This window comes from Nerophis lumbriciformis, linkage group LG01 (genome assembly GCF_033978685.3).
Source record: "Nerophis lumbriciformis linkage group LG01, RoL_Nlum_v2.1, whole genome shotgun sequence".
NCBI lineage: Eukaryota > Metazoa > Chordata > Actinopteri > Syngnathiformes > Syngnathidae > Nerophis > Nerophis lumbriciformis.
The window spans coordinates 63218025-63231667 of NC_084548.2; the positions used below are offsets into that span (position 1 = coordinate 63218025).

Here is a 13643-nt window from a genome sequence, read left to right on the forward strand (position 1 = left end):
TAGAATATAAAAAAATGTTTTCAGTTATTTCACCTTTTTTTGTTAAGTACATAACTCCACGTGTTCATTCATAGTTTGATGCCTTCAGTGACAATCCACAATGTAAATAGTCATGAAAATAAAGAAAACACACTGTACTGTATATGTATAAAGAATTTAGTAATGTATAGGTATATCAACCTTGACGACAATAATCTGTTGATCTCTAACTAGTAAAGACAAGTGATGTACTGCTTGAAAACGTGTCATTATTTTTCGTGGCCCTTGTGTCACAGTACACTTCACTATCAGAACTGTTCTTGAATAGTGCTGTTCCATTCCAAATGTGCTGTGGGAGTCTCATTTATCCATTTTCCTTTGCCTCTAGATCACATCAGAGGGTGGCCCTCAGCCCCAGTCCAATATTTTGTTTTCCATCTCCAACGAGGATGTCGCCGGCGTGAGCGGCGTGGGTCACGTCAGGGGTGTGACCCTGGGTAACGTCACTGTGACAGGACTGGTTCAAGCCGTCGACGCCGAAACCGGAAAGCTGGTGGTGGTGTCGAAGGTGAAGATGGTGACGGGGTGCGGGTGATTAAGTCGGTCTCTTTAACTTGTCAAATGTGTGTAGGACCAAGTCGATGTTGAGGTTGTGCATTTGACTGCCATTCGAATCAGAGCACCCATCACACGAATCAAGACAGGAGCTCAGGTGCAACTTAGTGTAGATTAAATGTCCTGTTCCTGCTGAATGTTGACATTGTCTTCACACTTCTGCAGATGCCCGTGTATGTCATGGGTTTGACCAACAGTCAAACACCCTTCACTTTTGGTAATGCTCTGCCTGGACTCACTTTCCACTGGTCCACCAGCAAGAGGGACACCCTGGACGTCCAGCCAAGACACTCTGAGGTATGTTTGGAACAGGTCTTGGCTCCTTGGAGTAGATTGATTTCCAACATGTGGTTCCAAACCCTCAGGCTAATGTGGAATTGGGCCCCGAGAACAACTTCGGCATGAGTGTGACTGGACGGACGAGAGGCCGGACCGGGCTCAAGGTGGTCCTCAAAGTTGTAGACCCTGTCGTCGGCCAATTTGCTGGTAATCTCCCAGAGCTCCAAGATGAGATTCAAATCCAGGTACAGCTCTGAGACTTGTGACCTAATTTCCTGTGCGCTGTGCAAGAATGCTTTCTATAATAATAATAATAATAATACATTACATTTATAAAGTGTCTTTCTAAATACTCAAAAGACGCTTTACATCAAATAATGTCAAACACGTAGCGTTACGATAACCACGAAGATAAGGTGTTTTGTCTCACACTTAGTAATCCGCTGTGGACAGACCAAGCCAAGCAATGTACAGTTGTGTTCAAAATAATAGCAGTTCCACATCACTAGCAAGATAAATCACTGTTTTTGTTAGAATTTCAACTTCTACACTGCAAGTAAGTTTCTAGAATGCTTAGTAAAGGTTTAGAAAACCAACAGACCCAACAGGCATGAGGTGCATGCTGCTGATTCTGTGAAACTGAATCATTTACTGAAAGGAGCGTGTTCAAAAAAATAGCAGTGCGTAGTTAAATTAGTGAGGTCATTGATTATGTGGGTAAAAATGTGTTAAACAAGTGGCCCTTATTTAAGGATCAAGGCAACTGACGCTGCATATGCTGGCTGTGCATTTGTCCTTGGAAAAACTGAGTAAAATGGGTCGTTGAAGACACTGTTCAGAAGAAGACCGTTCTTTGATTAAGAATTTAATAAAATAGGGGAAAACCTATAAAGAAGTGCAGAAAATGATAGGCTGTTCAGCTAAAATTTTATCAAACGCTTTAAAATGGCAGCCAAAACCAAAAAGGCGAGGAAGAAGAAGAAAAACGACTATTGGAATGGATGGGAGAATAACCAAAATGGCAAAGGCTCAGCCAACGATCAGCTCCAGGAGGATCAAAGAAGATCTAAGATAGCCTGTGAGTACTGTAACAATCATACCACGTCTATGTGGAGCCAAGCTACCAGCAAGAAGCCCCTGCAAAGTCCCATTGTTAAAAAAAAGACGTGTGCTGAAGCGGTTACAATTTGTCAAGGAACACATTGACTGGGCTGAAAAGAAATGGTGTAATATTTGGGGACTGATGAGAGTAAGATTATTATTTTTGGGTCTAAGGGCCACAGACAGTTTGTCAGACGTCCTGTAAACACTGAATTCAAGCCATAGTACACAGTGAAGACGGTGAAGCATGGTGGTGCCAGCATCATGATATGGGCATGTTTCTCGTACTATGGTGTCGGGCCTATTTATCGTGTACCAGGGATCATGGATCAGTTTGAGTACATCAGAATACTGGAAGAAGTCATGTTGCCATATGCTGAAGAGGAAATGCCCTTGAAATGGGTGTTTCAACAAGACAATGATCCCAAACACACCAGCAAGCGAGCAAAATCATGGTTGCAGACAAACAGAATTCAAGTAATGGAGAGGCCAGCACAATCCCTGAACCTTAATCCCATTGAAAACTCATAAAAAATGCTGTTCATGAGGCAAAACCAAAAAATGCAGAGGAATTGTGGAACGTAGTACAATTGTCCTGGGCTGCAATACCTGTTGACCGGTGCCAGAAGTTGGTCGACTCCATGTGCCACAGATGTGAAGCAGTTATCAGAAACCCTGGTTATGCAACTAAATTGTAGTTAATAATTCTAAGGAAAGTTGAATCTGCGAGCCTTTCTTCATTTATACAGTACATTTGAGTTTTGTAAAGAAATATGTCAACACTGCTATTTTTTTTGTTTTATATTTCTTGACTTTCTGTAAAATATTGTCAAATTAAAATACTTTTTTCCAATTTTCTGGCTTTGAAATAGAATGTGCAGTGTCCCCAATGCATTTGTGTTCATTAAAATACGATTTATTTGACGAATTTTAAATTTTACTCACCTTTTTAAACACACTGCTATTATTATGAACATAACTGTAGGTTTAGCGAGCGGTATGCGCTCCTGCCAAGGAAATAGATCTTTAGCAGGCAGTCACATTTTGGCACAGCACCGACAAATACAAACAAAACAAAACACCGGGGGAAACAATAATCAATTAAAAAAACAAAAAACAACCCTAGTTTTGACCCGAAGAAGGCGGGATCGGTAAAAAAAATCCTGAGGAAGCTTAGGTCCTTTAATGTGTGCAGCAAGCTGTTGGAGATATGTTATCAGTCTGTTGTGGCCAGTACCTTGTACTTTGCAGTGGTTGGTTGGGGCAGCAGCACCAGCAAAAGGGACACAAACCGGATTGACAAACTGATCCGGAAAGCCGGCCAAACTATTGGCAAGCAGTTGGAGGCGTTTGTGTCAGTGAGGGATAGGAGGACACTGGACAAACTACTGGCCATCATGGACAATCCTGCCCACCCACTCCACCAGACAATTGAGGGACAGCGGAGTTCATACTCCAACAGGCTCCTTCAGCTTCGTTCCCACAGTGTTCGATTCAAGAACTCCTTCATTCCGCACTCCATCCAGCTGTATAATCACTCGCCATACAGCAAATAGATGATATCTGTCTATTACCTGACACCTGACATGTTAGCTACTTCTCTTTCTTTTGAATGTCTATTTTCTATTTTCTGCTGGATTTACTCTCTATTTTATGCTGCAGCTGTCACATATACTGTAATATTGTACATGGTCATTGTTATATATTGTATATATCAGGGGTGCTCACACTTTTTCTGCAGGCGAGCTACTTTTCAATTGATCAAGTCGTGGGGATCTACCTCATTCATATATATAATTTATATTTACTTATTTATGAAATATATGTTTTTGTTAACAAGTTAAAGGTGTTTAATGATAATGCAAGCATGTTTAACACATATAGTTAATATTGTTAACAAGTTAAAGATGTTTAATGATAATACAAGCATGTTTAACACATAGTTAATATTGTTAACAAGTTAAAGGTGTTTAAAGATAATACAAGCATGTTTAACACATATAGTTAATATTGTTAATAAGTTAAAGGTGTTTAATGATAATACAAGCATGTTTAACACATATAGATTCCTTTCTTTCATGAAGACAAGAATATAAGTTGGTGTATTACCTGATTCTGATGACTTGCATTGATTGGAATCAGACAGTGGTGCGGATAACGTCCGCATTTTCAAATGTAGGAGAAAAAAAGTCCTCTTTTCTGTCCAATACCACATGAAAGTGGTTGGTTTTTGGCATCTTATTTATCCAGCTTCCGTACTCCTTTGTATACACTTTACAAGAAATACATTGTCTGCAAACTCCGTAGCTTGCTAGCTTGTGCACGCCAGCTTTCTGAGACTCTTATTTTGTTAGCGCAGGCAGGATGAAGCAGAGCTTTTATTGTGCAACTGTGCAGTCGGTCTTTGGAGTTTTGACGACAGGTACGGAGTCTGTTGAAATAAAGTGTTTCTCGCCTTCCTGTCGGTAATTTTAATGAGCTGGCAGCAGCCAGCGTCATCTCAGAAGACCCTCGGGTGCCGTGAATGTCAATCAAGTGACGAAAGTAACGTCATAGTGAAGATTTATGATCGCTCATTTTTAGGACTATTTTTTTAATGCCTGGCTGGTGATCGACTGACACACCTCCACGATCGACCGGTAGCTCGCGATCGACGTAATGAGCACCCCTGGTATATATGATACAGACATAGAATAATATATCAGTATATATGATATACTGTACATTTATTATGTAAATATTACGTATATATGTTAAATTTTATATCGCTATATTTAGTCTATTTATACCTGCATTGTCCTTTCCATCCTTACACTTTCCATCATTGTAACTGAGCTACTATGTGGAACAATTTCCCTTGTGGATCATTAAAGTTTGTCTAAGTCTAAGTCTAAAAAAAAAAAAAAAAAGAAACAAAAAGATCCTTCCGGAAATGCGCGTCCTTTCTAATTTACATGCATAAAAATATACAAAAAGTGCGTTAACGCCAACATTGTTACAAGTGATACCTAGAAGTGTTAAACGAAACAAAATGTAACAACTGGACAGCACAGATCAATGTAAAATGTGACAAAAAAATGTATTTTATAATTAAACAAATGTACATTTATTACCACATGAACACACACAAATGTAACAAAATTGCCATCGTATCGATACTGAGAATTGGTACCGTATTGTTCAAATGGGAAAGTTACCCCAACCCCTTCTGCTTGAGCTTTTTGGAACATCTAAACTTGTTGCTTTGTGAAGTGCTAGGACTGCAAATTAAAGATGAATGCATGTGTCAGACTGCGACGTGAAAAGGAGTAGGTTGGCTAATAACAGTGCTGCGACTATGTTTCTGTTCATCAAGGTCTATGACAAGCTGCACATGCTTAATCCCCAAGTGGAGGCTGGAGAGATACTAATGGCTCCCAACTCGGTCCTCAAACTCCAAACCAACCGGTGAGTTCCACTTGCCTTTCCTGCCAGGTTAGTTTTGGAAATGTGCGCTGATTAACCCAGCCCCGCAATAATCACCTGCTTTGACGTGAATCAGGGACGGCATGGGTGCAGTCTCGTACCGGATGCTGGCTTGCACCGAGCAGCCGGTTAGCGCACAAGTGGACGCTAAGGGCCTCCTCTCCTCAGGCTCCCTCACTGGCATCTCATCACTGCTGGTCACCTCACAAGAGTCCTTTGGTGTCAATCAAACTCTCACCATTGCAGTAAAGGTCAGTTTGGGAGACAGCCTGTCTGGCGTGTTGCTGATGCAAAAATCCCCTGTCAGTCTGCTTATTAGGTTGGAAACTGTACAACAGTAGAGTGGAACCTGGATTTAACAACTTCCTTAGTTTTTTTTTTTCATTTGATTTATTCCTTTTATTTACAAAACCCAAAACCAGTGAAGTTGGCACGTTGTGTAAATGATAAAATAAAAACAGAATACAATAATTTGCAAATCCTTTTCAACCTATATTAAATTGAATACACTGCAAAGACAATATACTTAAAGTTCGAACTGGAAAACTTTATTTTTTGCTCATTTGGAATTTGACGCCTTCAACGTGTTTCAAAAAAGCTGGCACAAGACTGAGAAACTTAAGGAATGCTCATGAAACACTTATTTGGAACATCCCACAAGTGAACAGGCTAAATGGGAACAGGTGTGTGCCATGATTGGGTATAAAAGCAGCTTCCATGAAATGCTTAGTCATTCACAAACAAGGATGGGGCGAGGGTCACCAGTTAGTGAACAAATGTATGAGCAAATTGTCCAACAGTTTAAGAACAACATTTCTCAACCAGCTATTGCGAGGAATTTAGGGCTTGCACCATCTACTTTCCGTAATATCATCAAAAGATTCAGAGAATCTGGAGAAATCACTGCACGTAAGCGATGATATTACGGACCTTCGATCCCTCAGGCGGTACTGCATCAAAGTGTGTAAAGGATATCACCACATGGGCTCAGGAACACTTCAGAAAACCACTGTCGGTAACTACAGTTTGTCGCTACATCTGTAAGTGCAAGTTAAAACTCTACTATGCAAAGCGAAAGCCATTTATCAACAACACCCAGAAACGCCGCCGGCTTTGCTGGGCCCGAGCTCATCTAAGGTGGCCTGATACAAAGTGGAAAAGTGTTCTGTGGTCTGACGAGTCCACATTTCAAATTGTTTTTGGAAACTGTGGACGTTGTGTCTTCCGGGAAAAAAAAGGAAAAGAACCATCCGGATTGTTCTAGGCGCAAAATTCAAAAGCCAGCATCTGTGATGGTATGGGGGTGTATTAGTGCCCAAGACATGGGTAACTTACACATCTGTGAAGGCACCATTAATGCTGAAAGGTACATACAGGTTTTGGAGCAACATATGTTGCTCCAAATAATGGACGCAAATCAAATAATTGCAAATTATTGTATTCTGTTTTTATTAACAAATTACACAACGTGCCAACTTCACTGGTTTTGGGTTTTGTATTATTAACCAAATCGGTTCTTGCATCAAAGTTTGTATAGTGAAGCACTTTTTTCAATGAAAGACAATATAAACATGAATAAAAAGTCCATATTTTAGTGAAGGTTTGTACACTTGGAACACAATATAAAGTGCTATACCGCACTGTGTCAAACAATCATAGCAAGGAAGTGATTGATCAACTTTTTATTTATTTGATCTTTTTATTTATTAACACAGGCATGTGATTTTTCCGTCTATAGTCGGAAATTCGTCTTTTTTATCTCTGTAAAAATATATTTTTTTAAATTTCAGTTTTTCTTCGTTTTTTCCGACCTGCAATGTGTGTTAAAATCTTGATCCGTCTCTTTGCCATACATGCCAACAACGACAGTTTTCCAATAAAAAGTATTAACTTAAAAATCAAAGCTACAAAGCGAGCCAACTTCACGGGAACGGGACACAATATATGGGAAACATCCATGATGATTGGTTGGTTTACGTTTATAAGAAAGTCCAGTCTAATTACTAACTTTAATTTTCATTGGTGTTTTACAACAAGACAGTAGCTGAAATTATGTCCATTAATTCTACTCGTTATATTTTGACATTGAATAGTTGAATCATTTTTAAACATAAACAACGTGACCGCAAGATATTTGTTATTTCATGCTATAAATCAGTGTTTTTCAACCACTGTGCCGTGGCACACTAGTGTGGCCGTGAGATCCAATCTGGTGTGCCGTGGGAGATAATCTAAATTAATGAATTTGGGTTAAAAATATTTTTTGCAAACCAGTAATTATAGTCTGCAAATGATGTGTTGTTGTTGAGTGTCGGTGCTGTCTAGAGCTCGGCAGAGTAACCGTGTAATACTCTTCCATATCAGTAGGTGGCAGCAGGTAGCTAATTGCTTTGTAGATTTTGCAAACAGCGGGAGGCAGTGTGTGGGTAAAAAGGTATCTAATGCTTAAACCAAAAATAAACAAAAGGTGAGTGCTCCTAAGAAAAGGCATTGAAGGTTAGGGAAGGCTATGCAGAACCAAACTAAAACTGAACTGGCTACAAAGTCAACAAAAACAGAATGCTGGACAACAGCAAAGACTTACAGTGGAGCAAAGACGGCGTCCACAAAGTACATCCGAACATGACATGACAATCAACAATGTCCCCACAAAGAAGGATAACAACAACTGAAATATTCTTGATTGCTAAAACAAAGTAGATGCGGGAAATATCGCTCAAAGGAAGACATGAAACTGCTACAGGAAAATACCCAAAAAATAGGAACGCAAGACAAGAAGTAAAACACTACACACAGGAAAACAGCAAAACACTCAAAATAAGTCAGGGCGTGATGTGACAGGTGACAGTACACCTACTTTGAGACAAGAGCTATATTGATGCATGCTTGTTATGGTTTAAAGTCATATCCAAAAATTGCGACAACGACTTTTTACTGTCAGCTGAGTTTTGTTTTTTAGTGATTTTTGCTAGGTGGTGTGGCTCTGGATTTTTTCAACGCAAAAAATGTGCCTTGGCTCAAAAAAGGTTGAAAAACACTGCTATAAATCACAAATGGCTATTCAGATAAAGGAAGTTAGCTAATAGAATAAACATTGTTTTAAATCTTTATGATTTTTGCATTTGGAGCAGTTAGAAGTGGAGAGGGAGTCGAAGAGACGGAAGTTGGCTATAAAATCCAAGGCGGAATCCACTAAAGCATAAATTAAAAGGAAAATGCAAGCTGCTCGGAAATTTGCCAGGAAGGCTCGTGTCAGAGCCATCAAAGCAAAAATGCCAAAGTAATGTGTGAATGAAGCAAAGTAATGTGTAAATAATGTCAATAACTAGATGAGCCATCTGTGGCTGTGAAGTGAACACTAGTAATGTTGTAAATATTGTATAGAGTAGGCTAACCCATGTGGTTCCTGTGGATGTGAACACAAGTTGTAATTACTGTATTGACTAAATAACATAGTGACTTAAACAGACGAAGTGATTCATTTGATGAATGGGCTATGTATTTATGTCAACTCTGTTGATCATTTTTCGATTCTTTAAACACTAAAACTTGTGTGTGGTGCTGGTTTTTGTATGTTCAATTGCTGAAAAACCTGCGGTCCCCAGACCTCTGGCTTATTTTCAGTCTTTTTCTTTTTTTTTCCAACTTTTTTTATTGGCATTTTCAAATAGACAGAAAAAAGTGCAAGTCGAAACAGTACAATTTTAAAGTCAGTAAATGATTCACACCCTTTCCCTTAAAACCCAAACCACCCACCCACCCTCCCACCCCACTCAGGTCCCACCAACGAGGGACAAATGGCACAATTATATAACAAGTAAGACGACAAAGACAGACACATTCTCACACACACACACACATACGAGGCCAGAGACAGACAGATATATATTAAAATAATAATAATAATAAAATAAAAATAAAAATGTAATAATAATAATAATATATAATAAAATAAAATAGAATAAAATAATACTAATAAATAAAAGGGAATTTTCAGTCTTTTTCATTAAGTTCAAATCACATGCCTGTTAACAAGCCAAAACAAGCTGAACTTCCCTCTATATGCGCGGATCTGCCAACATGCGCACACACAAAGAAGTTCATTTGGTGCCCTCACAAACAATCAGAAATCGTAAATATACTTAACTTTAACAACCATATTGCTACAATAAAACTTCTTTTTTTTAAATGCACTTACATTAACATAGGCAAAGGAGGAGCTGATGAAAAAGGAGCAAACACAGAGGGAGAACAGCTGAACGAGAGGTAGCTGTGAAATAAGTCTGCTTTGGCACCTTTTACCAGAAAAGTCTGGTCTTGTCACAAAACTTTCTTTTGTGCAAAGCCTGCTTCATTGATGCTTCCATACTGGAGCACTATTTATGTACACCTCGCAAATAGTGTCTTTTTTTTTTTTTAAACTCCACAGCATTTCCCCCAGTCTGTTGTTTATTTAGGACTCATATTGAGTTGGCAAAATGGGTACAACTTGTGAAAAGTGTAGAAAAGGCACACAGGCTGAAGCGCTGAGAAGTGACTCGTACTGCGGGGCAAGTGATGTGGAAGACCAGGCTTCCCCATAAGTGCTGCGCCCTGCTTTTTTCCTGCAGGCGTGACACAAAATGAGTGAATGAATGTTGGTACACAGAGACATGGATCACACACACAGGCACATGTGGGCCGGTAAAGCTCGGTTGGTAGAGCGGCCGGTGCCAGCAACTTGAGGGTTCCAGGTTCGATCCCCGCTTCCGCCATCCTAGTCACTGCCGTTGTGCCCTTGGGCAAGACACTTTACCCACCTGCTCCCAGTGCCACCCACACTGGTTTAAATGTAACTTACCGGTAGATATTGGGTTTCACTATGTAAAGCGCTTTGAGTCACTAGAGAAAAGCGCTATATAAATATAATTCACTTCACTTCACATTTGACTCCATCACAAAGTTTGCAAATATAGGGGTTCCACTGCACGTTATTGCATTAGGTCTACAGCAATTTGAATTAAAATTACATTTGTGTTTCATTACACTTGTGCCCTACAATGTGTTTATTTGTTCAACCCAAATTCAGTATCAAGGTGACATTATGTTACATAAAATCAAAAACTCCGTAAATCAAAAGGCTCTTAACATGTTATATAATCATACTTGCCAACCTTGAGACCTCCGATTTCGGGAGGTGGGGAGAGGGGTGGGGGTGGGCGTGGTCGGGGTGGGACGGGGGCGTGGTTAAAAGGGGAGGAGTATATTTACAGCTAGAATTCACCAAGTCAAGTATTTCATATATATATATATATACCGGTATATATATATATATATATATATATATATAAGAAATACTTGACGTTCAGTGAATTCTAGCTATATATATACAGGTAAAAGCCAGTAAATTAGAATATTTTGAAAAACTTGATTTATTTCAGTAATTGCATTCAAAAGGTGTAACTTGTACATTATATTTATTCATCGCACACAGACTGATGCATTCAAATGTTTCATTTAATTTTGATGATTTGAAGTGGCAACAAATGAAAATCCAAAATTCCGTGTGTCACAAAATTAGAATATTACTTAAGGCTAATACAAAAAAGGGATTTTTAGAAATGTTGGCCAACTGAAAAGTATGAAAATGAAAAATATGAGCATGTACAATACTCAATACTTGGTTGGAGCTCCTTTTGCCTCAATTACTGCGTTAATGCGGCGTGGCATGGAGTCGATGAGTTTCTGGCACTGCTCAGGTGTTATGAGAGCCCAGGTTGCTCTGATAGTGGCCTTCAACTCTTCTGCGTTTTTGGGTCTGGCATTCAGCATCTTCCTTTTCACAATACCCCACAGATTTTCTATGGGGCTAAGGTCAGGGGAGTTGGCGGGCCAATTTAGAACAGAAATACCATGGTCCGTAAACCAGGCACGGGTAGATTTTGCGCTGTGTGCAGGCGCCAAGTCCTGTTGGAACTTGAAATCTCCATCTCCATAGAGCAGGTCAGCAGCAGGAAGCATGAAGTGCTCTAAAATTTGCTGGTAGACGGCTGCGTTGACCCTGGATCTCAGGAAACAGAGTGGACCGACACCAGCAGATGACATGGCACCCCAAACCATCACTGATGGTGGAAACTTTACACTAGACTTCAGGCAACGTGGATCCTGTGCCTCTCCTGTCTTCCTCCAGACTCTGGGACCTCGATTTCCAAAGGTCCAAAGGAAATGCAAAATTTGCATGGTTGGGTGATGGTTTGGGGTGCCATGTCATCTGCTGGTGTCGGTCCACTCTGTTTCCTGAGATCCAGGGTCAACGCAGCCGTCTACCAGCAAGTTTTAGAGCACTTCATGCTTCCTGCTGCTGACCTGCTCTATGGAGATGGAGATTTCAAGTTCCAACAGGACTTGGCGCCTGCACACAGCGCAAAATCTACCCGTGCCTGGTTTACGGACCATGGTATTTCTGTTCTAAATTGGCCCGCCAACTCCCCTGACCTTAGCCCCATAGAAAATCTGTGGGGTATTGTGAAAAGGAAGATGCAGAATGCCAGACCCAAAAACGCAGAAGAGTTGAAGGCCACTATCAGAGCAACCTGGGCTCTCATAACACCTGAGCAGTGCCAGAAACTCATCGACTCCATGCCACGCCGCATTAACGCAGTAATTGAGGCAAAAGGAGCTCCAACCAAGTATTGAGTATTGCACATGCTCATATTTTTCATTTTCATACTTTTCAGTTGGCCAACATTTCTAAAAATCCCTTTTTTGTATTAGCCTTAAGTAATATTCTAATTTTGTGACACACGGAATTTTGGATTTTCATTTGTTGCCACTTCAAATCATCAAAATTAAATGAAATAAACATTTGAATGCATCAGTCTGTGTGCAATGAATAAATATAATGTACAAGTTACACCTTTTAAATGCAATTACTGAAATAAATCAAGTTTTTCAAAATATTCTAATTTACTGGCTTTTACCTGTGTGTGTGTGTGTGTGTGTGTGTGTGTATATATATATATATATATATATATATATATATATATATATATATATATATATATATATATAGAAAAAATAAATACTTGAATTTCAGTGTTCATTTATTTACACATATACACACACATAACACTCATCTACTCATTGTTGAGTTAAGGGTTGAATTGTCCATCCTTGTTCTATTCTCTGTCACTATTTTTCGAACCATGCTGAACACCCTCTCTGATGATGCATTGATGTGTGGCACGCACAAAAGTGCTTTCATCAAATGCACTAGATGGCAGTATTGTCCTGTTTAAGAGTGTCACAACATTGCTGTTTACGGCAGACAAACTACTTTACGGTATACAAAAAAGTGACTGCTGTTGTTGTGTGTTGTTGCCACGCTGGGAGGACATTAATGAAACTGCCTAACAATAAACCCACATAAGAAACCAAGAACTCGCCCTCCATCATTCTATAGTTATAACGTGATTGGGCAGGTACGCTTTTTTATATTGTGGAGGACCTGAGTCCGCCTGAATTTCGGGAGATTTTCGGGAGAAAATTTGTCCCGGGAGGTTTTCGGGAGAGGCGCTGAATTTCGGGAGTCTCCCGGAAAATCCGGGAGGGTTGGCAAGTATGTATATAATTCTTTCGTACTCCCTTATCTTAATTATTGTGTTGAAATCTGGGGTAACAATTACAAAACAAACATCAACTCTATATTCTTACTTCAAAAGAAAGCGATTAGAATTGTAAATTATGCAGATTATCATGACCATACCAATGCTCTGTTTATTAAATTAAAAACATTAAAACTGCACGATCTTGTTGACCTCAACACTGCTATTGTGACGTACAAAGCTCATAACCACATGCTGCCTCGGTGTCTACAGGAGAGGTTTAAACCCAGAGAGAATACCTATGGGCTCAGAGGTTCAGCTGTCTTCCAGAAAGCTAAGATAAGAACAAGCTTAAAAAGTAGATGTGTTTCTGTCAGGGGGGGTTCAACTGTGGAACAGCTTGGATGATTCCTTAAAATGTTCCAGTTCCGTTCACACATTTAAAAAACACTTTTAAGACCAATGTCTTGAAAAAATATATCACTCTTGAATCAACACAGTAGATAATACTATGATCAATGTTAATTAAAATACTAAATGTGGGATATAAATAATAATAGAAGTATAATTGTTTGTATATAGTATATAAATTGGTACAAAGGTTTAACATGTGTACAAGGA

The 13643-nt window shown here is 39.4% G+C and overlaps 1 protein-coding gene across 2 annotated transcripts in view; it reads left to right on the plus strand.

Annotated features, from left to right (window-relative positions):
- Nucleotides 1-13643, plus strand: part of nup210 (nucleoporin 210) — a 143910-nt gene that overhangs the window by 93539 nt on the left and 36728 nt on the right. For both annotated transcript variants that reach the window (XM_061923652.1, XM_061923662.1), the window contains exons 25-30: nt 368-547; nt 611-691; nt 760-891; nt 960-1118; nt 5330-5421; nt 5516-5690. In XM_061923652.1, coding sequence (XP_061779636.1) covers nt 368-547; nt 611-691; nt 760-891; nt 960-1118; nt 5330-5421; nt 5516-5690 — 819 coding nt within the window. The remainder of the gene's footprint in view (nt 1-367; nt 548-610; nt 692-759; nt 892-959; nt 1119-5329; nt 5422-5515; nt 5691-13643) is intronic.